Source organism: Phragmites australis, chromosome 3 (genome assembly GCF_958298935.1).
Source record: "Phragmites australis chromosome 3, lpPhrAust1.1, whole genome shotgun sequence".
Taxonomy (NCBI): Eukaryota; Viridiplantae; Streptophyta; class Magnoliopsida; order Poales; family Poaceae; genus Phragmites; species Phragmites australis.
Genome location: NC_084923.1, coordinates 7,803,690 through 7,830,803, shown reverse-complemented (window position 1 = coordinate 7,830,803; position 27,114 = coordinate 7,803,690). Strand labels below are relative to the sequence as shown.

At 45.3% G+C, this 27,114-nt stretch overlaps 3 protein-coding genes across 3 annotated transcripts; 2 read left to right on the top strand and 1 right to left on the bottom strand.

Moving 5' to 3' along the window:
• The first annotated feature begins 8,116 nt into the window (after positions 1 to 8,116).
• LOC133911915 (protein DETOXIFICATION 42-like) lies at positions 8,117 to 17,653 on the top strand. The gene is made up of 14 exons (XM_062354394.1): positions 8,117 to 8,208; positions 13,561 to 13,898; positions 13,978 to 14,099; positions 14,884 to 15,090; positions 15,186 to 15,379; positions 15,478 to 15,613; positions 15,810 to 15,906; positions 16,020 to 16,120; positions 16,205 to 16,368; positions 16,474 to 16,545; positions 16,715 to 16,831; positions 16,915 to 17,010; positions 17,097 to 17,218; positions 17,327 to 17,653. Exons 2-14 carry the CDS (start codon positions 13,720 to 13,722, stop codon positions 17,367 to 17,369), a joined length of 1,650 nt encoding a protein of 549 aa, XP_062210378.1. The 5' UTR covers positions 8,117 to 8,208; positions 13,561 to 13,719; the 3' UTR covers positions 17,370 to 17,653.
• A 722-nt stretch (positions 17,654 to 18,375) lies between these two features.
• Positions 18,376 to 22,582, bottom strand: LOC133911914 (probable glucan 1,3-alpha-glucosidase). The gene is made up of 6 exons (XM_062354393.1): positions 20,928 to 22,582; positions 20,468 to 20,741; positions 20,255 to 20,390; positions 19,839 to 20,049; positions 19,545 to 19,751; positions 18,376 to 19,043 (listed from the first exon to the last, which is right to left on the bottom strand). Exons 1-6 carry the CDS (start codon positions 22,485 to 22,487, stop codon positions 18,675 to 18,677), a joined length of 2,757 nt encoding a protein of 918 aa, XP_062210377.1. The 5' UTR covers positions 22,488 to 22,582; the 3' UTR covers positions 18,376 to 18,674.
• A 2,772-nt stretch (positions 22,583 to 25,354) lies between these two features.
• LOC133910946 (uncharacterized) lies at positions 25,355 to 26,904 on the top strand. The gene is given in 1 exon segment (XM_062353184.1): positions 25,355 to 26,904. A coding segment is annotated over 1 exon segment (1,113 nt). The 5' UTR covers positions 25,355 to 25,441; the 3' UTR covers positions 26,555 to 26,904.
• The last annotated feature ends 210 nt before the right edge of the window (positions 26,905 to 27,114 follow it).

Genomic DNA, 27,114 nt, shown 5'->3' with positions numbered 1-27,114 from the left:
AGGTTTGTAGACATGTTCGGGCCGCACTGAGCGAAATACCCTACTCCTGTGTGTAAGCTATAAATGCTTTGAGAATGTCTCTCAGAGGTTCTGCTGGGTTACAAGAATATTTGTCTAGTCTAGAGTTTCGGGCTCCTTGTTCTTCAGTGATCCGAGCTTCTGTGCTTGTCTTTGCTGCTGTCTTCGACTTGTCCTGGCTACTGTCCCGTTCCTCGGCTGTAACTAACTTCTTTTCTCCGGGGAGCCCGCCCCGCCTTAAGTACCCGCCTGGGCGGTGGCGTGTCCAGAAAGGGAGGGCGTGAGTTCCAATGCGTTATAAATGGAAAGCAACCATCATGGATTACTGCGCGAAGTGACGGGGAGGGTTGAAAACGCGCCCCCGTCCGGTCTTGTTCGTCATCATGCCGTTCTTCAACGAGCGCCACGGGGAGGGCCCACCGGGCAGCCACCGAGCAGCTCGGCGTGCCCGCTCAGTCAGAGTGAGTCTGACACAGCAAGGCGGCAGGCGGGGCGCCTTGGGCTTCGCGATGTTATCCCGAGGCGCGCCGGATGTTCCGCAATAGGACCCGTGCATTAAATCTCCCCACGCCTCCCTGCCAGGCCGTGGCAGGGACTGACAGCAAGCGTAGAGGAGCAGTTGGAGGTGACAGGCCACGCGCCCTCTTAAATGCAGCATCGGGCCTCTTACTGGTTGACACCTCACCGCTGGACCTCTGTGGGGACCACCGGTGAAGGATTTCTTAAGCCCTCGGGGAACCGAGTGCTCGGGGGGGGCCACTGTTCACCACCCCGAGCACTCTCTCCCGGATATGCGCTTTCTTGGTCCTCGGGGAACCAAGTGCTCTGGGGCCACTGTTCGTGGCCCCGAGCACTCTCTCTCGGAGCTGACTGTTTGGGTCCTCGGGGAACCGAGTGCTCGGGGGCCACTGTTCTCGGCCCCGAGCACTCTCTCCCAGAACTGACTTCCCTTGGGTCCTCAGGGGGTTCAGGTGCTCGAGGGCCACTGTTCACGACCCCGAGCACTCTCTTCCGGAACTGACTTCCTTTGGGCCCTCGGGGGACTCGGGTGCTCGGGGGCCACTGTTCGCAGCCCCGAGCACCCCCTTCCCGATACTTGGCTTTTCTAGTCGTCGGGAGACTTGAGTGCTCGGGGGCCACTGTTCGCAGCCCCGAGCACTCTTTTCTTGGCACTTGGTCTTCTCGGGTCATCGGGGAACTCGGGTACTTGGGGACCACTGTTCATGGCCCCAAGCACCCTCTCCCGGGACTTAGTTTTCTCGCACCTCGGGGAGATGATCCCCGCGGGAGGGCGCCACGTGGCAAACTGCTGATCTGGCCTTGGGACTCGGGGACCCCTGGTTCCTGTGTCACCGACAGATAGTGACGCCAAATCTTAACAGCGTGCACAACTGCCACAGGCTCTAAGTCATAAGTTTGGTAGTTCTCTTAAGTCATGAGTTGGTAGTTCTCTTCATGGCGCTTCAGTTGGCGTGAAACATAGCTAACAATCCAACGTTCTTGCATGTGGACACATCCGAGGCCTACGTGGGAAGCATCGCAATAGACATCGAAATTATTATCTACTTCAGGCTAAGCAAGAACGAGAGCGGCCATGAGTAGGTTCTTCAAGGTTTGGAAAGCTGACTCATATTCAAAAGCTCTATCATGGGCTTGGAGACTTTGGAGAAGTTCTCGATGAACCGGCGGTAGTAACTCACAAGTCCAAGAAAACTCCTGATGTTCGTGACACTCTTGGGTTGAACCTAGTTGAGAACCTCTTGTACTTTGCTCGGGTCAACAGCAACACCATTCTCGGATAGGATATGACCCAGAAAAGCAACCACTTTGTGCCAAAACTCGTAAAATTGCTAAACTTGGCATAGAGACGGATCCCGAAGTCAACCAAGAACAACTCGGAGGTGCTTAGAATGTTCTTCTTTAGTTATGGAGTATTTGAGAATATCATCAATGAAATACATGACAAACTTGTTGAGCTCCTCGATGAAGACTCCAAGGCACCGACGTACCACTCGGTACAAACAAGGATAGCTCTTTGATCCTTTCTTCAAGCTGCAGCACTTAGCTACAACTCACTCTAGACTTATAATCACTAAACACTCTCTAATCTTATATTTAATCACCTTGGATGATCACTTTAAGCACTTTGGTGACTTGGATATCTTCTCAAGTGTGTATGAGCTTTCTATAGACTCCAACAGCATGTCACACCTTCAAATGACTGAGTAGAGGGGTATTTATAGCCTCAAACTCACCAACTAGCAGTTTTTTCAACGGCTCAGAAAAGTTGTTTACAGCAGATGATCTGGTGAGAATAATAGTACTAACATTAGATCATCCGGTGAGTACAAACTCAAAAACTAGCCGTTGGAACTCCACTCAATGCCTTCATGAACACCGTACACTCCAGTGTGCCTTCAAAACCATCACCGGACCTTCCGGTGAGTTATCTTGAGTCAACCGAGCCTTTGTAGTCTCTCTGTGTAAAATGCTCTGGTGCATTCATTCGGTGTTCATTCTATTCACATCAGACCATCTGGTGAGTTGAACTTTCTCTTATTTTCCTTGGAAATACTCCGGTGCAACTATCTCTATGATCACCGGACTACCCGGTAAGTTGATCTTCATTCTTCAACACTTGCAGTCACCTCTGCAAGAAATGCTCTGGCGCCATACTCCGGTGTGCACAAACCTTCTGGTGGGTTGATCTTCAGTTTTCTAAACTTACATTCTTTCCTGCAAGAAATGCTCCAGTATTACCTAGTGTAGATCACGGAACTATTTGGTGAGGTTTTCAGCCTTCTCCCCCTTTGTCAAATATACTCTGGTGAGTTCAACACACAAAGTACCGAACTATCCAGTGAGGCTATCAGCCTCTATGCACAATGTTTCGATGAGTGCAAACTCTTCTGCATCGGACCTTCTGGTGAGGTCAATTCTTGTGAGACTTCTCCAATTCAATCAAACTTTGTCCCGGCTGCGGTGGCTTCTTGATGTATTACATCCATAAGACTTACTAACATATATTCTCGACAAACATGTTAGTCCCATTGACTATGTTATCATTAATCACCAAAATCACAATCATAGCCTAATAGATCCATTTTTTCTACACTACCGGTTGTGACAGGGCTTGTAGCGCGTCGACTCGCACAAGGGTATGTGTGCAGCAAGGGCTACCCCTATGAATGCAACTTCCAAGAGATCCGCTAGGAATATCTAGATGAGAAGCTTCTATTCTTTCCACCAACCCAGTAGATGTTTTCTTGCACCGGTAATATATCTTTCCATAAGCCATGTTTCATCTAGCGATGGAGTACTAAATGCCATTATAACTTGTCGTAGATTATGTACTATATGTGATGCACTTTACTTTCATCAATGCAACGGTAGGGATTTCTCATTCTACCAATACGCTTTTTCTAAGCATAATGCTTGCATAGAATTCCCAACCTTTCATGCTAAGGCAATAATAACTCCTTGCTGAACTTTCCATAAATAAATGATCATGCCAAGCAACAGCTTTCGCAAGCAATCTCTTACAAGCATTAATGCCACAACTTTTTCAACATTCATAGGTAATCCTATGTCATTTGTCCTTGTGCACAATACTCATATGCTCTAGCCCCAACCATACCCATGCACTCAGTCCATCACTAGCCACCAGCCACCATAAATAACCCCACCCTTAACCATGAATAAACCACTCCTTCCTCAACTCTCTCAACTGCAATATCTTCCCCAGCTTCACCAAACCCACCCAAGAAACATTAGGGATTTTCATACCCTAGGGGATCGAACCGTCGATGTGCCTCTGTGGCAACCCTTGTGTAGCGAAAATGGTCCTATTAGACCATGATTGTGATTTTGGTGATTAATGACAACATAGTCAATAGGACTAACATGTTTATCAAGAATATATGTTAGTATGTCTAATAGATGCAATACATGAAGAAGCCATTGAAACTGCGAAAAATTTTGGTTGAATTGGAGAAGTTCCAGGAAAAATAACTTCACCGGATAGTCTGGTGTTCACATGGTTGAACACACTGGAGCATTGTCTCTAGAGGCATTTGACCTCACCAGATCGTCCGGTGCTCAGAGGAGGATACACACCGGAGCATTTCCACCAGAGAAGGTTGCAGCTGTTGAAGATCGAAGGACAATACGCCGGAAGGTCCGGTGATGAGGAGAAGTGCACAGGACAATACACCGGATAATGAACAGTGCAAAGGCAAAGAAAAAGCAGAAGACCCCGCCAGATAGTCCGGTGATTGATTTGAACACATTAGAGTAAAGCACCGGAGCATTGTTGACAAAAAGAAGAATGTTGGGACCTCACCGGAAGGTTCGGTGCTCTGAAGATGTGTACACTGGAGCATATTTTTCAGAGAAGATTGCATTGGCTTGGCTGGCTGAGGATAACGCACCGGATGGTCCAGTAATGAAGTGATGTGCACCGGAGGATACACCGGAGCAATTTACACAGAGAAGATATTGGCTCGGATGGCTAAGGTATACTCACCGAAAAGTCCAGTGATGAAGATGGAGTATACACTGGAGTGTCCGGTGTTCACAGAGATTTGAATGGGGTTCCAACGGCTAGTTTGTGAAAGTGTACTCACCGGATGATCCGGTGTTAGTACTATTATTCTCACCAAATCATCCGGTGTTAACAACTTTTCAGAGCCATTAGGTTAACGGCTAGTGCGCGAGTTTGAGGCTATAAATACCCCTCAACTCAGTCATTTGAGTGTGTTGGATTCTAGAGAAGTTCATATACACCTGAGAAGACATCCAAGCCATCAAAGTTCTTAAAGTGATCATCAAAGGAAATTAAGCACAAGATTAGAGAGTGATTAGTGCTTATAGGCCTAGAGAATGTATTGCTAGGTGCTTGCTGCCTAGAGAGTGGATCAAGGAGTGATCCAACAGTGTACCTCTTGGTACGCTGACACCTTAGAGTCTTGGTGACTCGTCGGTAAGCTTATTGACCCTCTGACTTGGTGTGGAGCGGCGGCAAGGCGATTGTGCGGGGACACAGAGATCCTTGCCTTTGTGGTTCAAGCTCTGAAGTGATCGCGGTGGCGAGGAATCGGAAGAGAGGATAGTGGTGAGACCTTGTCTTGGTGGCTTGGTTGTTTATCTGGGTGGAGGTCTTGTTTTTGTGACTTGGTGGTTCAAGAGCCGTGACCGGGTGCCGTCTGAGAGCATATCCTTTATGAAGCTCCAACGTGGACTAGGAGTGGCATTCATGCCATCGATATCCCGAGAAAAAATTCTTGTGTCGAGTTTGCTCTCTCTACCTTATTTATGTTTCCGCATTTACTTACTTACAGATTTACCTTTTTAGATAGGTTGCAAGTGCTTTGATCGGTAGAGCAGACAAACTAGACAAACCTAGAGCACATTTAGATAGAAATTGATATAGTTTATCCTGTGTTTTTTTTGGAGCCAAAATAGCTCTAAGTGTTCTAATTCACCTCACCTCTTAGGACATGATCGATCCCTTCAATTGGTATCAGAGCTAGGACTCACATCTAGCTCTTCAATTTGTGTTAGAGCTTCACACCTTTCACAAGGTTCCGCCAATTTAAGTGGCATTTGAGCCTTAGTCTCATTGTGATCGGTTAGACTTCACCGCCTAGTGAGTTGTGATGTCCGGGGTTATGATGAATTCTTATAGTGCTCTACTTTTCGATAGCACAAATTTACCGCGTTAGAAAATTCTAATGATTTGTTATTTGTAAGCTAGAGATTTAGATGTTTGGAGAGTTACTAAGGAAGGGATGAGGCAACGTATCACCAACAAGGAGAGACAATTAGATGCATTGGCAAAGAGTATCCATTTATCATCTATATATGTTGATGCATTTAATCGTGTTTATTCTTTTACCAATGCACATGATATTTAGAATAGTCTCATTAAAATACATGAAGGCACAAAGGATGTGCGCAATGAGAAATATCTTGTCTTGTTACTAAACTCAATGGCATCAAGCAACTACCCTATGAAAGTGCTAATGATATGTATTCTCGTTTGAACATTATTATTAATGAGATCAATGGTTAGGTTTGATGCCAATTGAAGATGATCAAGTGGTGAGAAGAATACTTCAAGCTCTTCTTCTAAGGTACAAGTTGATAGTCTCTATCATCTACGACAACAATGACATAAAGAAGATGACTCCAAGTCAAGTGCTCGATAAGATCACCGTCCATGAGATGATAATGAACATGAGGGTGGAAGCTTCTTCCTCATCCGACACAAAGAATCTTGCTCTTACAAGCAAGTAAGCTCAATACCAACACATGAAGGCAAGGATGAGGAGACAAGAGCAAGAGTCAAGCTCAAGCGAAGATGATGGTGATCAAGATGAAGAGAGCTATGAAAAGGATGATCAAAACACATTAAGTGATGAAGAAATTGATTCTAAGATGGCCAAACTCTTCTCAAAGTTAGAGAATAACATGAAGAAGATCAATGCCAAGGTTGATCATCCTATCTCCATTGAAGACTTGATCAACATAATTGATCGTATCAAGAAGAAGACCAAGAACAAGAGGGAGACAAGGGGAAGAGCCAAGGCATTCGCAAGCATAGGAAGATGGGTAATCAACGATGAAGAGTCAAGCTCAAGTGATGAAAGCCTCACCATCCTCCCCTCCAAGAAAAGCTCTTCCTTAAAGTCGTCATCACACAAGTTGTCATCGCGCAAGTCATGTCACAAGTGTCTTATGACCAAAGGTATAGATAGCGATGTAACTCCTTCACCTTATAGGCTTCGTGAGTCTTAGAATATCTTCTACACCTATAGCAGACGTTTCTTTATGTGTGCTAACTACTGATACAACCCGTCTCGATATGGACCGTACAAGTACCCTCTGGTATAGCGACATAGATCACTCATGTGACACTTTCCATATGATTTCATACATTGTCTTACTAATCTCCTATCTTGTTTTGTTTCTCTAGTCTCCTTCACCTATTTGTGACTTCATGAGATGGCTGGACATGAAGCAAACTGAGGACCAGAAGCGGTGAGTCGACATGAGCATGCGTTGGAGGTGGCAAGCTTATGAACGCCGGGAGTACGGACAATAGAAGGAGGAACTACAAAAGCGTTAGGAGGAGGAGCTCATGAGGAAGGCAGCGAAGAAGCACACTGCGGCTGGGGTACGCGAAGCAGAGAGGGAAAGGAAGCAGGAGAGTGCCCATCGCGCTAAGAAGCAGGGCCCCGATGTCCTGCGAAAGGGCAAATATCCTAGGTGCATTCGGTAGAGAGCATCTATTGTAACCCGGTCTATTTTCATTCCCTAAGGTATTTTAGGTTTAGCAGTGGCACATTATTGAATTATTATTTAGACGTACCGTACATACCAACATTTTTTTTGTCATCTCTATATGGTTAGGGCCTTTTCGCGCTACAAAGCAAAACCCTATGTCCCATATAATATTCATTGGCGTATGTAACCTCCATCCGAGTTTTACGATAATTATGCTTCACAACTACTATTGTTTAAAAAATTATATTTTACACTCTCCTGTAGTTACTTCACTAAGGAAATTAACCCACATAGTTTTACTTCAACTAAATAAAGAAATATCGATAAAATGACATCAAATCAAAATTAAGGATAGAATGAACCACTTTGTAATACCATTTGGACAACTATTTACACAACTAGCATTTTTCGCTGAATAAATATACAATATTTTTTAAATTGATATATACAAAAATTATATTAAAAAATAATTATACTAAGCGGTCAAAAAAATAATTGTCATATCACTCATTCATCGGGTGAGACGAAGATCTCACCCATTTAGCGGGTGAGAACTTCCTTTCTCCAGTTATTTAATCCACTAAGCGTCGAGACTTACAAGTTCTCACCTATTTAACGGATGAGATTTTGTTCTCGCTCGTTGAACAGACGACGATAATCTATATATTTAATTTTTTAAAATGAGCATGTATTCATAAAAATATTAAATATATATAAAAAAATCCAAGTACACGCGCACTACCGCACTCGCCTTTGCCTTTGTGCCTTTGCATGCCGCCTATTTATAGAGCCCACGAGCCACGAGCCAACCAAGCGAAGGCAGTGAGCAGCCGGAGGTCGACGTCAAGAGGGGCCAGTCCACCCGCCGACCTGACGTGCGTCTTTAGCCATTTCAGGCCGAAGGTACGCGCGCACCCCCCCCCCCCCCTATGCCTCCATCGCCTTGCGTTTTCTGCTTGGATTCCGCTCTGGTTAGGAGCGTTTATCTGGCGTGCGCGTTTGTAATTCGCAAGAGATTTCGTTCTAAAAATAACTTCTGCAAGAGATCGATCGGTGTCCATTGGGCGCGCGAGTGCAGATTTCTTCAGGGGCAGCACGTGTAGGCTCGCTGTGAGCGACGGATGGTGACGAGTCGCACGCACGTACTGCACTACAGGCCGTGACACTGTTGCGCTATGTGCAGTGACGTTTTAGTTAGGTGAAGGCTAGTGACCCGGCTCCGGGAGCTGTCATTTTCCTCGCGCTGGAAAATGTGACTAGCGGTAGCTATGGCAAGTTTCCTTACAACTAAGGAACAGTGATTACTCCGGGAGTCACGTCTCTCCATGGAGAAATGTACTGGGTTTTAGTAACTTCTAATGCATGGTTCCGATCAAAAAGAAGAAGACAATTAGCTGAACAGTACAGAGAATCGCGAAAAAAAATATAGTTGTCTGCATGTGTGCTTGCTGTGAGTTAACTGCCTCTTTACACGCAAGTTGTTTGGAGTTTGGTTTCTCTAGTCCTTCCAATTTCACTTTCAGAGGTTAAGCACCATGGACACTTCATTTGAACGGTAGAACAGCACTAGTAATAGGTGACTTAGGCGTTCGTTTAAGTCGGGAATTTAAAAAATAGCTTATAGATGATAGATTATAAAAAATTAGATTGTGAAAAGCTTTTAAATTGTAGATTCTAAAAAATTTGATGAGCAGTTCAGTAAAATAAACTTTCACGATATATAAGAAACTAAGAAAAATAAGCTTCTTAAATTTCTACAATTTAACAAGTGGATTATAATTTTTTTTAAACTATATATTTATTTCAATTTCGAATTATAAAAACTAAAAATCGCAATCCAAAATTGAAACAAACAAACCTTATCATTAGAACCATCCGTCTATATCATTCTTCCACATAGTTTTCCAAACACTGTACGTAAAACTGTACAGGCAGTATATGTGCAGCGTTTTTGTCCATATGTCCAACGGTGACTTGAGTGTGGATTCTAAAAATTTTGATGAGCAGTTTTTCATATATTTTAGATTGTGGATTCTAAAAATTTTGTATATGTACAGGCAGTTTTTCACATATTTTAGATTGTGGATTCTAAAAATTTTGATGAGCAATTCAGTAAAATAGACTTTCACAATATATAAAAAACTAAGAAAAATAAGCTTCTTGAATTTCTACAATTTAACAAGTGGATTATAAATTTTTTTAAAAACTATATATTTATTTCAATTTTGAATTATAAAAACTGAAAATCGCAATCCAAAATTGAAAGAAACAACCCTTATCATTAGAACCATCCGTCTATATCATTCTTCCACATAGTTTTCCAAACACTGTACGTAAAACTGTACAGGCAGTATATGTGCAGCGTTTTTGTCCATATGTCCAACGGTGGCTTGAGTTTGAGTGAATGAATTCACAGGTAGCCCACCTTTCAGAAAACAATTAGGATTTTCTGAAGATATATGGTTGGCGCCAATCGAAAGTACGTCTTGTCGTTGTTGCAAAAAAATAACGATCAGGGCAAGCACACGTCAGTAGCTCTGTATATAAATAATGCCTTTTTGTTCGTTCATTTCAATCGCACATCAAAAAGCTGGCAGACACGATCAATCTAGAGAGTATTAGTTTCCTAAAGTTGCTTGATAAATGGCCATGACGCAGCTCGCATTTTAGAGCTTTTTCTTGGATATATACGGACTGTGATTGCCATTTTTTCCCTCTCTTTTTGCTTCTAGAGTGGCTAAACAGTCAAAAGATAGCTGCCCTGATTAAGATTTTTGTGTCGTGTGTTGATCGAATCTCTGTACATATGTAGTCGTTAAGAGCAGAATATAACACCGACCGATGAAATCTCCGAAGAGTATGATCGAATTACATGTGAGTAGTCTGTTAAAACCTAAAAATGTCCGTGCTAGATTCATGTTTGTAAGCTTTTCTTCTCCCTACTGCTAACATTGAACGTGGCCGCGCCTTTAAAAGTAAATTTATACACAGAGTATGAACCTGATAACATCTACACTACGGTCTTTCGAAAAAGATGACATCTATAATATAATACCATTGACCATGAAGCACGCTTTATTCAACTATAAATTTTAGGGATATACTTTAGATGTGATGTGGGACTTTGTTGCCAAGCATTAGCACTATATCTTTTTTTATTAAAAAACCATTAGTAGTACACCTTATGCTTGCATTCTTCCAAAAACTAATTGATGTTTTAAAGATCATATCCACAATTCTGTACACCTTTAGCTTACTGGAAAGCGTCCCTTGATGTTTTTTAGAAGATCTTTGTGGAAACTTTTAGCGATATCACGGTGCAAAATAATTGAGATCGGATAGCTAGAGATAAGTGAAAGTATCGAGGATTTCCTCAAACTTATCTATTATCCGATCACTCAAACGTCTCCGATGTCTTAAATGTTGGGGACATAAGTGCCATAGCTTATTTGATAAGACATCCTCATCCATGGGGAAAAACATGCTTAATGTTTGCACTTCCGATATAGGCTAATTTCCGGTGGAAACCACCCGTTCGGGGTAGAGAGGCTGATTTTTTTTTTTCTTATAGTTACAAAAATTATGATGCGCGCCTTCTGATTGCTCTTCCTTGTTAGCTGAAAGCCAAAACCACATTTTACATACATGTTATGAAATCATATTTTTTTAGAAACACTAGTACAATTTGTAGACTCATGCACATATTCACATCATCACACGCACTCACTACACAAAATAATAACAGACGTCTTGCTGTCAATGACACTGAAAGAAAATTCCAATTTGATGAGATATATAAAGGGCAAATCTAGATTTCCATCCTTAATAGGCAGGAAGTAAATCACCTTCACTAACCACCTAAGTCTAGGCTTGGTTCTCTAACTCATGTTTCTTTTTGACTTGGTACATAAACAAATGATTCCACTTTGATCTCAAAATTATGTCATATATTGGTGAGGTACTCCACTGCCAATCACATTGAGAAAGAGCTAGCCACTGGCTTTCTTATCATTGCAATAATTTAAATCCGTGCTTACGCCAAACTGCTAGTGGGTTAACCATCAGACCAGCACTAATAGGAAAGTAAGTGGTCTCAGATAGATAGTGTTTTTTGTTTGCGAGGAGATATATAGTTTACGTCTGATGCTTTTGGGGTACAGTTTTAGTTTGCTTCTTAGCAAAGTTGACAGATAGAGTTAGTGAGATTTTTTTATTTCCTTCTTAGTACAAAAATATGATAGCAAAAATATAAGTGCAGAAAATGAATCTAACAATGATATTTCTTTTATTTTCTTTTTCTTTTTTGCGAGAAGCATACCATTTCTTTCTCTCTTTTTTGCGAGGACATTTCATGATATTGACAAGTGATGAAGTTATAAACAAATCCATTCCAGACCAAAAGTAGTATAAACCTCAAAAATTCTCGCAAAAAACATGCATTCAAGGAATTACAGACTCAGAAAGAATATAAGTTGCTCCCCAAAAGGAACGTAGTTTAAAATTGAAGGAGCTATTGCATTTCTTTAGCTTGAAATCCTTGAAACGATTCATACCCTTTCGGTCTAGCTATAGTAGAGAGGAAACCAAGAGGATTTGCCTCTTTTCATTTTCCCCACCTTGAATGACAGGACGTGTCTAAAGAAGAAAACGAAAAGGGGGAACCAAATGGAATGCACTAGAAGTCTAGAACTTGCAATGAGCGAACACCTCGAAGAATTCACTACCCTACCTTTTAGTACTATGCACAATCATTTGGCTGAGTGGCAGACAACCAGATTGCAGGATTCAGAAAACAGTCCCGTAACCGGCTAAACCGGTTTGGCCACCACGAAAGTAATCCAAAGGAAATCTTCTTTTGTAGATTATGGCTAACTTGTCGGTATATAAATTAACACAATTTCTTCCCTGCGATATCAGTTAGCCCATAAGATAGATAGATCAACCAAACAAGCCATGAAACCAATCTGAAAATGTTCAGTTTGCATCCAAACATCCGAGGCCCCCTCCGCAAGAATCTTCAGAGTGAATTTTCATCTAGACCTAAACCATCATTTCGTCATCCTACAAACCTAGTCAAAAGCGTTTCCCCAAATCCGTATACTTTGCCTATTCTCCATGTCCCCTTGCCGCATTGATCCGAATCTCTATCCGATCGAAAGCTCGCTTGCCTATGCAGCATGCAGTGCAACGCACTCTCAGAAGTCATTACTGCCACTAGTAGGACTGGTAGTTTACTTTTAGAGTTCACTTACGTTGCTGGTTCAGTTTCAGCGAACACTTACATTTTTCCTGTACAAGAGAACCGGGGCTTGAAGATAGAGCAGAGCCCATAAGGTAGCTCAAGACCTCACCAATCTGTTCTGCTCACCTCCTTATCTTTTCTGTAGGAAAGAAGAGAAAGGAAAACTCCAATAACCTAGGCCATGCTGCCCTCGCCTCCGGCGAGCCGTACGTATCATACATGGCACGCCACAAAACCCAAGCACGAACTATCGTCGGTTCTAACGGTGTAACAAGTGCAGCACTTAGTCCGCCGCCGCCACCACCACCACCAACCGTGTCAGCACGTCACTTGCGCCTGTAAGCACGCAACGTAACGGCAACAATCAATACCACATCATTCCACAAACCCGGCGTTCCAATGGCAGTCGTAGCACGAACGAAATCTACGCATCCGCTCGCCCGAACCTTCCTGGTAGATAGAAAAAAAAATTATAGATCAGATTCTAAAAAAAAAATTCTATGATAACACGCTCGTGTCACATCACTTTCTTTCTTCTTCCTCCATTAATTTCTATGATAACACGTGTCTCCTATTTCTCTATCTTTTTAGTCTAACTATTAAATTAGAGAATACGTGACTCAATCAAAATCTGACGAAGATCTTTCGTAATAAGTTCCGTGTAGAATTTGCTTCCTAGCGTGAAGCCAGCCTAGGTCCAGCGTCGGGTCGCGTTCGCCTTGTGGCACGAGGCTTCGAAATGAACTCCGTAGCTATCCCCCGCAACTTGCCGGCTCCTGCCTTTTTAAGCGCGGCCCGCCCCACGCCGTTCGACCGAACCGCCACCCCGACCCGCCGGTGAGTGAGTGACCAGTGGCTCAGTGCCCTTGTCCGCGCCCGCCGCGCTGCGTGTCGTCGTCATGTCGGCTTTCTGTTTCGACCGTTGCTTCCGCTGCATGCGCGCATGAGCTGGCCGGAGGCGCGCGCTGGCCGGAGGCCTGACACTTCGGTAATTCGGTTCTCGCATGTGACAGCTGATCTCCTGATAAGCAAGCACGGTACACGAGAATCGGAGATGTATAAGTAGGCGACATCTGCTGCTCTCGGGTCAATTCTCCAGTGATCGCTGAGACGCTCCAGCTCAAGCAAGCGTCTACCTCTCGGTGGGCTGTTTGGAACTTGGAACCTGGAGCATGGAGGACGGCGCTGCTACTACTGCTGCGACGAGCATGGCTGAGAAGCATGCGGCCGTGCCTATGGCGGCGATGACGAACGGCGCCGGCGAGGAGAACAAGGTGGAGGATCTGCCGGAGCCTGCATTGCCCAGCGGGCCGAGGAAGACGGGGCTTTATCTTTTCATCATGAACATCAGGTTCGTTTGCTCGTGGAGAGTCGCGTTTCTTTTGCTGATCACTCCTGTGCTGATGTTTATCGATTTTTATTTGTCATAGGAGTGTCTTCAAGCTCGATGAGCTTGGATCGGAGGTATTGCGCATTGCGGTGCCTGCCTCGCTCGCTTTGGCGGCCGATCCGCTCGCTTCGTTGGTGGACACAGCGTTCATCGGTCGTTTAGGTAACCTTCACACTGTCGATCTGCCCATCAATGATTTATCTGTACGTTGCTATGGCCGCACCATGTTCACTTGGTCACAGTGTTCACAAACAGGCTCATCAGCTACTCATTTCGTTTTAGATTCTGTGCTAACTTTAAATGATCATATAAGAATTTTTCCACATTTCAATCTTGCAGTTCCTGTGAATGGATATTCGTTAATTTATTTCCTATTTGTCATTTTTGCCAAAGTAACAAACTCGTGCTGCAACGTCCCTTTCAATTGTACATATGGCCGGCCAATCGAATGAGTACATGCTAAAAACTTCAAACAAAGTGTGCTCAAGAATGGTTCTCGTTTACTAATGATGCTCACCAGGTCCTTTTCTGTTTTTATCAATGTTGGTGAGATCTGACCTGCATGTCTTCATTAAGCTATCATTGATACCAGTGTTCCTTTTCTATTCTCGCTTCATTGTGTTTCAGTTGGATAGGTATTTTTATACTTTCAGGTGCCTTCAGGAGTTCAGGTAACTGTCCTTTTCCTGTCGCATATAGAGTTCCGTCGACAATCTGCTTATTATTTGTCGTATTACGTATCACAATAGCGTCATTTCTGAATCATCCTTTGCCTTTGCTGGCGTTACAGTTGGTTACTCCTGATAGGACCTAGTCATGTGTATATATGCTGAGTTCATCCTTTCTGTTTTTTTTTTCTTTTTTGATAAAACGGTTGTCTTTCCTTTTTGTCAATCTGAAATTTAACACTACGAAATTAAACTGTGTACAATTGATTGATGATCAGGTTCGGTGGAGATTGCTGCTGTTGGTGTCTCAATTGCCATATTTAACCAAGTATCGAAAGTCTGTATCTACCCCCTTGTTAGCGTGACAACATCATTTGTGGCAGAGGAGGATGCTATCATTAGCAAAGCTATTGAAGAAAACAGCAGCCAAGACCTAGAGAAATCTTATCATGTAGACTCAGAAACCAACAATTTGCCTGTTTCTGGTACTAAGTTCTCAAAAGTCGAAACAAATATGGTTTCAATTTTTTTATTCATAACTTAAGGATTCTGCATGAGTCTAATTCAACTTTGTTTCCAGGTCCTGACAAGGCAGAATGCGTCAAATCATGTATCCCCACAGAGTGTCCAGATCTCTCCAACCAAGGGTGCAAGAGGAAGTACATACCTTCGGTCACATCAGCACTAATAGTTGGTTCAATTCTTGGCCTTCTTCAGGCCATCTTCCTGATTTTTTCAGCAAAATTTGTACTAAATATCATGGGTGTGAAATCTGTGAGTGCTATTATCTTACTTTCTCTGCTCAAGCTTAATTTGGCAGTGTAGTTTCCCACATCATAATATTTTCTTTTATTTACGTTGCGCTATTTTAGGATTCACCAATGCGAAGGCCTGCAGTTCGCTACCTAACAATAAGATCACTTGGTGCCCCTGCTGTGCTGCTGTCTCTGTCCATGCAAGGGGTTTTCCGGGGTTTCAAGGACACAAGAACACCGTTATATGCTACTGGTAAGAACACCTAACGGTGACCTATATGATTTCAGTTCACAGGAAGAGAGCCCCGTTCCCAGTTACTACTGAAACTGAGGAACTGTCCATACGTCCGACAAAATCTACAGTAGCAAGATTTAAACTGCAGTTCTTCCTTATTATCAGTGAGTGCCTGAAATTAGCCTCACCTGACACTGGTAACCTTTTATTTCAGTGGTCGGAGATGCAGCAAATATCATACTAGACCCAATTTTGATGTTTGTTTGTCATATGGGTGTCACTGGCGCAGCTGTTGCTCATGTTGTTTCTCAGTAAGTTTCCATATCACCTGTCATGAAATACAGCTTTTTTTTTCCCTAGAGAAAAGGAACAGCTTCTGTATTTCGATGATAAGCTTCCCCTGACTTCTTTCTCCTAATTACAGGTACCTGATAACATTGATACTGTTGTGTCGGCTCCTCAGTCAAGTTGATGTTATCCCACCTAGCATTAAATCCCTGAAATTTGGACGGTTTCTTGGATGTGGTGAGATACCTTTGGAATCCTGAAACTGGATAACATCTTTTAACTGATCCCAGGAAAAGACTTTGAGGTTTCTTTCCTTTTCAGGATTCCTACTGCTTGCAAGGGTTGTAGCAGTGACGTTCTGCGTCACCTTGGCAGCGTCGCTGGCTGCTCGCCATGGATCAACCATCATGGCAGGATTCCAGATCTGCTGCCAGCTCTGGCTTGCCACATCTCTTCTTGCAGATGGACTGGCTGTGGCAGGACAGGTCAGATTATCGTGCCGGAGTCATGTAGACTAGTTCATGGGGGAGAAGTTTCAGAAACAGAAATTGCATTACGAACTGAACTGTATTGTCAATGACTGATTGCAGGCAGTGCTTGCAAGTGCGTTTGCCGAGAATGACAATAAGAAGGTGGTCGCCGCGGCATCTCGTGTGTTGCAGGTAATTCACAATGGAGTAGCAGTATTTATCAGTTCTTGTCAATCTTTTCTTTCCCGAAAAAGTTCGGCTGAACCTAGTCTCAGCTAAACCAGCCCTCCATGCCACACATCTGATTATCTGAAATTGAGATGCAGAGTGGCACATGCTGACACTTCTCTTCACCTTGCAGCTGAGCATTGTTCTGGGCATGATTCTCACTGTCGTGCTGGGACTTGGTATGAGGTTTGGGGCTGGCATTTTCACAAAGGACCTGCCCGTGATCGAAGTCATTCACAAAGGCATCCCAGTAAGAACCTTGACTGTTAAAAAAGAGCTCCATCTGTGAGCATTTCTCAAGATTCGAAAACTGAAAGTTTCATTTCTGTTCAGTTTGTCGCCGGCACGCAGACGATCAATTCCCTGGCCTTCGTATTCGATGGCATCAACTTTGGAGCATCAGATTACACATACTCTGCATACTCCATGGTAAACCCTTTCACCATTGATAACGTACTGCATCGCATTTCAACTCTGAAAATTCTTCCCAGCAATGAATCCGATGAAAATTTCAGGTTGGCGTAGCGGCTGTATCAATACCATGCCTGGTGTACCTGTCTGGGCATGACGGATTCATCGGTATATGGATCGCATTGACGATCTACATGAACCTGAGGACCATAGCTAGCATCTGGAGGTATGATACGACTCCCTTATCCTTTTCGCTATTCAGGACCGCCATTTCTTAGGTGGCTAGCTCTTCTAAACCATTCAGGCTCACCTAGACTGTTGCTTCTGTATGCAGGATGGGGGCAGCAAGGGGACCATGGACGTTTCTCCGAAAGTGATGGATTGGCTTCAAAGATTTATGATCTGCGGCACATTTTGCTGATGGATAGCCGTGCAAGCGCCTCTCATGTAAAATCAGATCAGCATAGTATAGTATGTGTTGTGTTATTGTTTCGGCTTCGGATAACCGAAGTTAGATGGAGCTATTGCTTCTCGACCGTCTGACTTGTGGGGAGAGTTTACATTATTGTATTTCCCCCTTTTTGTTTTATGGTTGCAAGATCGTATATTTATTTTTATTATTTGAGGTACTGCAAGAACTGTATTGGAGATACTGCAAGAACTGTCTTTTATTATGGTTGCAAGAACTGTCTTTCCCGTGATAGAATAGGGAAGTGTGGAGTTTAGGTGTTCTCAGACTTCTGTGGTGCATCAGCCAGAGACTAGAGACATGCTTGCGAAGCTTTCTTCTCTAGCTTTGCGAGACAGAGCCATCAAAATTCCCAAGTTGCCGCACACATGTTATCTCTACACTTCTTTGACTTGTTTTACTAGTTCTCTAGTTCGAATAGAAGCCCAGAAAGTGTGGCTGGAAGGTGGAGGGGCTTACTGGTTGATCCAAATACTTTTTTCTTCTGTGATACTCTTGCTCGGTCTTTGTTAAGTGTTCACCAGACAACTTCCAGTTCACACTTCCAACCAGTACCAGCAACCTGCTAACCACAAACACTGCAATGTGGGGAATTTCAAATCCTACCAAATGCAATGTCTGGGCAACTTAGGGCCAATTTGCAGTTACTTTCTAGTGCTCAATTGTGCTGTAGGTGTAGAGCAGTTAGTGATAATAAAAAATTACTACTTCCAGTCAAGACTTTTCTGTCCATTTATATCGCTTTCAATCTATAACGGAAAATATAAAAAAGTGCAAAACACACAAAATTGTTCTAGATGTTTAGACAGCTTACAGCTGCTACGTCTTGCAAAAATACAAATAAAATGGTATAACAGCATAGCCAATCACATTATAGTGTTAGATAAAAGAATTCTCAAAGATAAGAATGCATCACTTCGTAATGTTCTCGAGGAATTCATATATTTTTTGCAAGACCAAGAATTCGACTTGTAATGTACCAAAGCTACAAATATACATCAGCAAATTCTGTCTCGATTTATGTCAACATTGGTAGTCAGGACAGCATGCATTCCAGTTACATGCAGAAATTTGAGGCCACAAAAACATAATGATTTGCACTACCACACACAATGCTTATGAGGCCACAACAAATCTTCTAACGTTGGCCTAATTTTATAACCTGACAGCGACCAAAAGAGACATCAGGCTCCAGATGTGAAAGGTCTACCTCTTATACTATCCTTATTGTCCAATCGTCCACAATGCGAACGTTGGGCCTCCGGATTGTTGGTGCAACAAGGCTGGAACCACTCCTCAAACTAATCGGTCCTGATTCAATTTCCACTTCTTGGCTTCCAGGTTCCATAATAGCCTTCTTTGCTCCTGATGATAAGCCGAGGATTATAATTCTTTCAATCATGCACTCAGTTGTAAATTTCTTCTTCCCCAAATTATCAGGTGCAATATTGAATGAAGTTAGCTTATTGTCTGCAAATACAAAGCGGCGATAGATGAATGCCCCTTGCTGGTAATCATAACTTTTCCCATCATCCACATAAAGTTCGCCTTCTGCAGCACTTGAGCTATTAAGGGCTATCACCTGATCAATGCAATGTTATACGAGTTAATTAGTTTCTTTGGATATACATGAGAATTAACTGTACCAGTAACGTAGCTACTTCAATCAAACAGACTGGCAGCGCCACATGTTTAGTAGGTATACATTTGTCAAAATTATGCATACATTAATGTTCTACTTCAAAGCAAGAAAATCGTATGCCCTTGTCTAACAGACCAATGAATCTGGTACTTTGAACAAACAAACATTAGAAATGGATGTAATAGTTGAGCATCAGAACAAGAACAACGAATGGGGAAGTAGCTTGCTACTAAGGTTCACATGTAACTTTTCTTCCGTACAAACTACCAAGAAGAAATATCAGACACATGGTTGATATTTATTGAACAATTATTTGCACATCAAGGAAATAAACTAGTCAATGGAACCACGAGTATACCAAATGAAATCAAAGAACGAGACATATCGTGTACAGATAAAATTCTTTTTACACAGAAAAACATGTTTAACTAATTAACTTACCAGGGTGTATGGATCTTTCACCATCTGAGTAGAACTACGCCTGAATCTGTCCTTTCTTGGCACAATTGTACCACCCCTTTGGAAGCTGGGTATGCTGTCCTCTAAAACTTGTAGCCTCTGCGACACACTTCCCTTGTATGGAGATCCATTTCTCAAGTCATACCATAACTCCTTCCCAGGAAGGTAGACCGACACCGATTTCTGGCCCTGCATGAAGATATGACATATTAACAGGTAAATTATTTCATCAACATATTATTAATTGACCATGAAAAACATAATAGTTTAACCTACCTCTTCATATATTCCTTGGGCCAAAAGGCTTGGCCCAACCATAAACGCCTCACCGTTGTTATATGTTTCTTTGTCATTAGGGAATTCTAACCACAAAGGACGCATAACAGGAATGCCATTTACACTAGCCTCTCTGAACAGTGTGTAATAGTAGGGCAACAATGAATACCGCATATGTATTGCCTCCCTTATGAGGGCAGTTCTTCGCTCTCTATAGCAAGTACAAAAATTATGTTAGCCTTGAAAACAATGCATTTATTTTCCCAAACTAAGCATCTAAAAATATCTGAATCACCAGAGTGAAATCACATGATCACATCATGTGATACCTTCCCCTCTACTACCAGACATGTTGGACAGAAGTTACAGAACTTCAAAGATAAAAGTTGCACAAAGTTTAGTATCTGAAGAATTACCCGAACAACCATGGCTCACGTCTCTTGGTGTCATGATGAGCGTGACCTCTAAAGAAAGGATAAAATGCTCCCACTTGGTACCAACGCACCAATAGGTCAGGTTCCGGATTTCCAAAGAATCCACCAACATCCGCACCTGAGGAAGCTTCAGATGTTAGTAAGGCTTCTAGCATCAGGGTTACTGAAATGAAGATGTAAGGTAGTTCCACCCACCAGAGAAAGTCATGCCAGTAAGACCAAGAGTTAAAACCATCGGAATAGAAGATTTAAGGTGGTCCCAATCTGCAGAGTTGTCGCCTGTCCAAACTGCACCATGCCGTTGACTTCCGGCAAAGAAGGCCCTTGACAAAACGAAGGGTCTGTCTTTCCCCTCGCCTCGCTTGAGAAGCCCATCTGCGGTAGCCATATGGAAGTAGTATCCATATGCATTGTGCAGTTCTCGGTGTTCAACATCTCCATAATGTATTGCATCCCTAGGCATGGTGACCTATTTAAAGAAAAATGCTTTATCAAGATGTCGCATTCCGGTGACGTACCTCAGGGATACCGCAAACCGGTGACTTCATCATCACAATTCATATCATTCCAAATGTACAGTGTTGGAGTTGAATGGTGACTTCATCATCACAATTCACAAGAGAATGCACAAGGATACTGCAAACCAGTGACGTACCTCAGGGCCATTGAAGACAGATGGCTCATTCATATCATTCCAAATGTACAGTGTTGGAGTTGATCCCTTGTAGTTTTCATAGGTGAACTTGTCAGCCCACCACTCACGTATCTCAGGGTTCAGCATATCAGGATAGGAAGATGATCCAGGCCAGCACCATCCATCATAGTCGTTCCCGGTCGCATCTTTCACATAGTATCCCTTCTCAGTTGCCTCCTGATGGAGGTGGAACGAATTGTCCCGCTTGATATGAGGATCAACGATCGTGACCATTTTCCTCCCCTTATCTGCTATCTTCCGCTGCATCTCCTCTGGGTTTGGGAAGGTTGAACGGTCCCATGTAAAATACCGCTTGCCATCTGTATGCTCAATGTCGAGCCAAATCACATCATATGGAATATCATGCTCATCAAAACCAGCATCCACTCCAGCAACATCTGCCTCGTCCCGGTAGTTCCACCGGCACTGGTGATACGCAACTGCAAACTGCTGCGGCATTGAGGGTGTGCCTGTCACACTTGTGTACTGCTTGACCACATCCTTGGGCTCAGAACCAACAAAGAAGAACGCGTCAACCACACCAGCCTCAGCCATCCACAGCGTGTCGATCCGGCCATTCTCCGGGGCAGTGGCCCCATCCCACCCTGGTGCAAGCACGTCGATCTGCATCTCCGCAGCGTTGAGCCAGAAGAACCCTGACGACGCCCGAGCGCCGTGCCCAATCATGAAGGGGATCGAACCATACAACCCGAAGGGCGAGTCGTGGAGGAACTCGAACACGTCGAGATTGAAGAGGCGGTAGGGTTCGGAGTCCTCGACCCCTGGGCCCCGGGTGGGGCGGAGGGCAAGCGAGGTGGAGGCGTGCTCGGGGAGGCCGTACACGAAGTCGGCGCCATGGAAGGAGAGGTCGAAGGTGATGGACTGCGGGCCGCGGGGGCACGTGTCAGTGTGGCTCCGGAAGTGCTCCTCCCACGTCTCGTTCTCTGGCTTCGACTCCTGCAGCGGTTCGAAGTCGAAGAGGCCATGGGAGTTGAAGGAGAGCACGGGATCGCCAGACCCGGCGCGGCGGACGGTGAGCTCGAACGGATCGTGCTTGACGACGACGTCGAGGTCAGAGGAGAGCGAGACGGTGGAGACGCCGCCGGCGGTCTTGGGCTCAGGGAGGTGGAGCATGCGGGCCTCGACGTCCGGAAGGAGAACGTCGGGGACGTGGAACCGGCGGTGCCGCGGCGGACTGGTGGAGTAGTCCTCGTCGATCTGGAGGCGGAGCGCTCCCCGGGGCAGCGCGGAGAGGCGGAGCACGAGGGGCCGCGGGCGGGACTGGTGGGAGACCTCGGCGGAGATGGAGCCATCGGGGGAGACGGAGAGGGAGCCGGCGGCGAGGGAGAGCGGCGCGTCGAGCGAGTGCGGGGCGCGGCCCCGCGCGCGCTTGCAGAAGGGCGTCTGGTTGCAGTTGCGGAACTCGTCCTTCTTCCACGCGCGCGCGGCGGGGCAGGCCGCGAGGATCAGGAGGAGGAGGGCGGCGAGGCCGAGGTGGAACGGCCGCCGAGGTGGATCCATGGTGCGCGCGGCGGTGCGGGCGGGTGGATCTGGGACTGGAGACAGTAGCAATAGCAACTGCCCTGGGGAAGAGACCTACTGTTGCCTGCCTTGGCCGGAGTCCCGGGAGGAGAGGAGGGGGTGGGCGCCACGCGAGAGAGCGGGCTGTGGACGGGCCGCCATTGGATGGTTGGCCCGGCCGTGACGGAAGCGAAGCGGGCCGCGCCGCGGGCCAAACCCCCGCGAGCGCGATGGAGTGAGCTTTTGAGCTTTTTATTTTTATATTTCGAAAATCAAAAAATTGTAAAACTAAACATCTATTTAAAAAAATTATAAAAATAGGCTACTGTCCATTATAAATTATTTTAAGCTACATCATAGCATCCTCTACAATATAATTATTTCAGAATTTTTCATGACTATTTTGATAGTATTTTGAATTTTAAAGCAACAGAATATAGTATTTTTATTTTTTAACCTGGTGAAAATAGCCTATTTTTATAATTTAATCAAACGGACGTTTAGTTTTACATTTTTTATTTTTGAAGTATAAAAATAAAAAATTGTGAGTTTTTAGGCCGATACGGAGAAAGCCAGTTACGTGTACGCTCCGCATGTGGGCTGTCCACTTGTCCAGGCCGGAGCGAGCAGATCTCACGGAGCCAAGAAGGTTTCGCAGGCCAATTCGCGTTGGGCTAAACCGTTCTCTTTCCGCCGAGGTCCAGCCACCTCACTCGATCCTCTCTCTCTCACACACACACACACACAAAGAGCTGCCTCACTCGTTTCGTCTCCCAAACAAAAGCCACCGCACTTCGCTCGTTGCAGCTTCCAAGCTTGTGCCGCGACGCTCTAGATCGTACGCTGCCATCATCATGTAAGATCAAGAGACGAGTTCCTACCTTTTTCAGCTACTGCATGCATCTAGTGCCTTGCCATCTAAGTCACTCATCGCCGGATCGGAGCGACGCACATGTACCATAGTTGTCGTCCATGATGACGCATAATGGCGTGACGCACGGGCATTTAATTGAGCTGTCAATTTTCAGGCTTGCCGAAAGCCAAAAGATCTTCGAAGCATATAACAGCGGAGAACCCACATCTAAATTTTTATGCTATATCCAACACTCCGATTTCGACACCCGTATTAAATTCTGAATTATATTTTGTGTAGTAAATTTTCTTTATTCAATCAGACACTTGAATTTGAATCGCACTCCGACATTCCAATACCATTGTTTCCTAGCACCGAATGGAGCAGTATTAAAATGGAGAGACGTTGTGTTTCAAGCCCGAAGATTAATCTACTACCCATGCTTTCCAATTAAATTATCCATGCAAATCGATTGCCTTGCTCGGTTACCCATCATTTCGTGTTGACCCTATAGTCCCCCATCGTTGATTTAGTTTAGAGCAATCGTAAAGAGCCTAATCCTAATCCTGCTTGAAATGGAGGGCTAGATCGAGAGTTTGTATGTCATAATTAGAGTGAGGTAGAGCAAAGGGACGTGAGGTCCACGAATTGCGGCATGTGCACTCATCACTTTGCCCCATTTCACTTGTAAGTGCTAACCATCATGGACACTTGCCACCATGCCGACCGGGCTACTTGATGAAATCCTGCTTGTCATTCCTGAAAGCAAATATTAACTGTTGTGAAGCCATAATATCCTTAGCTCCTTACCTCGATCGGCCTTTCTTTCCCCTTTTTTCCGTTCCCTTTCAACAATTTTATGGCTATGGCTTTTGAAAGTTATCGTCCACAGAGCAAATGTGCGTGTCTCGTTTACTTGACCTGTCTAGAAGGATTTGATGACTGCAAGAACCATTTACACAACATTTTTCCTATCTTTTTAGACGACTGAAATTTGCCCTCTTTAGCTGCGACGCCAAAATTCTCATTGGTGCGGGTTTATGATTTTAGATTGGGAGGTTCCCATCTATCCTAGGCCCAGAGGGAGCTCCTTGGGAGGTTGGCGATCCGATGAAGGAAGCGAGCAGCGAGCGAGGTGGCGAGGAAGCAGGAACGCTGCTGGCCGCAGGTAGCGGAGGACGGTACATGGATAGTGTCAACGGCTGGGGCACCGATAATAACGTGGTTAGTGCAGCAATAGACAGCGAGCACGACCCTGCCACTAGAGACAGGAGGAAGAGGGTGGGGTTTGGGCGAATGCCAGGAAGAAGTCGGACATCGGAAGAAAAAGAGTGGCATCGAGAAGATGAAGATGACACCAGGACGGTGAATCCCAATCCGATGGCTTAGAGACAGTAACATCCTCTAGTTTTAGTCAGCTCAGAAATAGCACTTCCCTTTACACAAAATGACATGATCGTTCAACAAAGTTCCAAGGTAAGAAATAGAATACTTAGAAACTTTTATGTATTTACTCTGTAACAATCAACTGAAATGTAGCGAGGTCTCAATCGATCGTGTGAACGTGCGGCGCCAACGAGTAAGCAGCAGTGGGCTTTAGGGTTTCAGGTTTTCCAGTAGGGTTCCATACATTTTGGGCTTAGAAGGAAGCTTAGGGGAGGCAAACAGGACAGGCGGTGGTGCCGAGCGAGATGGCGGGGTGGCGGGAAGACCATCGATGGGCGGGGCTAAGGCGGGGGCATCACATGTCGATGGGTTAGCGTGGCAAGGGCGGACCTGGCTACGGAGACGTCGATGGGGATGGACGCGGGCGGGAGGCGGGGGTGTCACGTTGAGCTTGTATCGGAAGCTATCGTGTCAGAGAATAGAACGGCCAGAGGAAGAAGAATCGTGCAAAGACGTCGGATGGAGAATGGATGGTCCTGATGCGTGGACTGAAAGCCCCCCTTATTTCAATCGAGTGATAAATAGTTGCCCCTAACTTTTATGGCTTCTAACCTCCTTTTGGCTCCTACAAAAGCGATCACAGTTTGACACACCAAGCAAGCGGCACAACCATTAGCAAGTGAGGCGCGCGCGCTACTCAAACACAAACGTCGTCATGGCAGCTGCGGCCAATGGCGCGGACGAGCAGGAGCTGCCACTCTTCCACCCGTCCCCGTGCGCGCACTACTACGTGCAGAGCCCCTCCGCGGCGTCGCACACGCTCAGCCACCCGGCGTCCGAGTCCATGGCGCTCATCCTCTCCCCCTTCCCCAACCTCCACCACGACGCCGACGCCCGGCGCCACTCCCGAGATGACCGCGACCACGACCACGAGGAGGCCTCCCGCCTCACCCTGTCCCGCTACTCTTCCTCCCGCGGCTCCAACAACTCCTTCCCGGTCGGCGACAAGAAGCCCGACCGGCGGCGGCAGGTGCTGAGGGTTATGCCGGGGCGGTTATCAGGAGACGACGATGACGAGGACGCGGACGGCGACGGCGACGGCGCGGCCCGGAGGAGCGGGGCGTGGAGGTACGTGAAGCTGGACCCGGAGGCCCCCTGCTGCTGCATCGCGTTCCAGGTGGCGTGGAGAGTGGCAGCCAGCGCGGCTTTCGCCCTGCTCTTGTTCGTCCTCGCCACCAGGCCCCGGCACCCTGGGGTCTCCTTCAAGGTCGGCAAGGTCCGGCGGTTCGCTCTCGGCGAAGGGCTGGACGGCTCGGGCGTGGAGACCAGCTTCCTCAACTGCAACTTCTCCGTCGACATGGTGGTCGACAACCACTCCAAGGTCTTCAGCCTGCGCGTCCGCCCGCCGCTGCTCGAGATGTCCTTCGGCCGCTTCGTCTTCGCGACATCACAGGCACGTCGCCTCCCGATCAACTGATCACCAACTAAGCACGGTCGTGCAGTGACACGGCTTCCTTTTCTGCTGCAGGGAGAGGGGGTGTCGCACGACGTTGCGCCACGGGCCACCTCGACGCTGTGGCTCTTCGTGGCGGCGCAGGAGAAGCCCATGTACGCGGCGGGGCGCGGCATGCAGGACCTGCTCGCGTCCAGCCAGGGCCTGCCTCTCACCATCACGGTCAGGTCACGGTCCCGGTACCGCGTGGTGGGGAGCCTGGTCAGGCTCACGTACCGTCACGACTCCGAGTGCGTCGTGCACCTCAGAAGAACGCCGAATCGGAGCAATACGATCGCCGCCGCTGGCAGCGCCACCTGCTTTGCCACGAGTTAGCGTGCCTAATAGTTGCACTATGGATTGTCTGGTTTGCCGCTTGTGATTTCTCGATCCCAAAGTCAAGATCAATTTCGTTGCACACCAAATGGTGCATTGGTGCATGCTCTTAACGGCACAGAAGAGTGTGGCCTGTCTATAATACTCGGTTATGGTGTGCGGTGTTCCAGGCCCAGTACATGTGGTTGTGCTCTTGCCAGTTCAAGGGGACGAAGCGTGGATTGTGCGGAAAATAATGATATAAGATTTGATCTCATGTATTTAGGGTTTATATCTAATTTATAGTATGATATGTGATAAAATATATCATAAAATTTATGTTAGAGCTAAAAAAATTATATGTGATAAAACAAGAAAGAAAATAAATTATCACGTGTCATGCTGTAAATTACTCTATCTAGTCATAAATATATGTCGTTTTGAATAAGATACGATCTCCGATGTATAATTTTGATCACTATTTTTTATTATAATATATTTATAAAATCTATTGAATTATGATATTATGTAAGATTTTTTAAGATAAATCTATGCATATGATTTTGAAATTTACAAACTAA

Excerpts from the sequence above, each read along its gene's own strand:
- LOC133911914 (XM_062354393.1), bottom strand. The coding sequence starts at position 22,487 with ATGGATCCACCTCGGCGGCCGTTCCACCTCGGCCTCGCCGCCCTCCTC. Across the intron at positions 19,752-19,838 it reads CCCAAGGAATATATGAAGAG|GGCCAGAAATCGGTGTCGGT; the intron begins GTAGGTTAAACT and ends ATCTTCATGCAG. Across the intron at positions 19,044-19,544 it reads TGAAAGATCCATACACCCTG|GTGATAGCCCTTAATAGCTC; the intron begins GTAAGTTAATTA and ends TGCATTGATCAG.
- LOC133911915 (XM_062354394.1), top strand. The coding sequence starts at position 13,720 with ATGGAGGACGGCGCTGCTACTACTGCTGCGACGAGCATGGCTGAGAAG. Across the intron at positions 15,907-16,019 it reads GTTGCTCATGTTGTTTCTCA|GTACCTGATAACATTGATAC; the intron begins GTAAGTTTCCAT and ends TCCTAATTACAG. Across the intron at positions 17,011-17,096 it reads CATACTCTGCATACTCCATG|GTTGGCGTAGCGGCTGTATC; the intron begins GTAAACCCTTTC and ends TGAAAATTTCAG.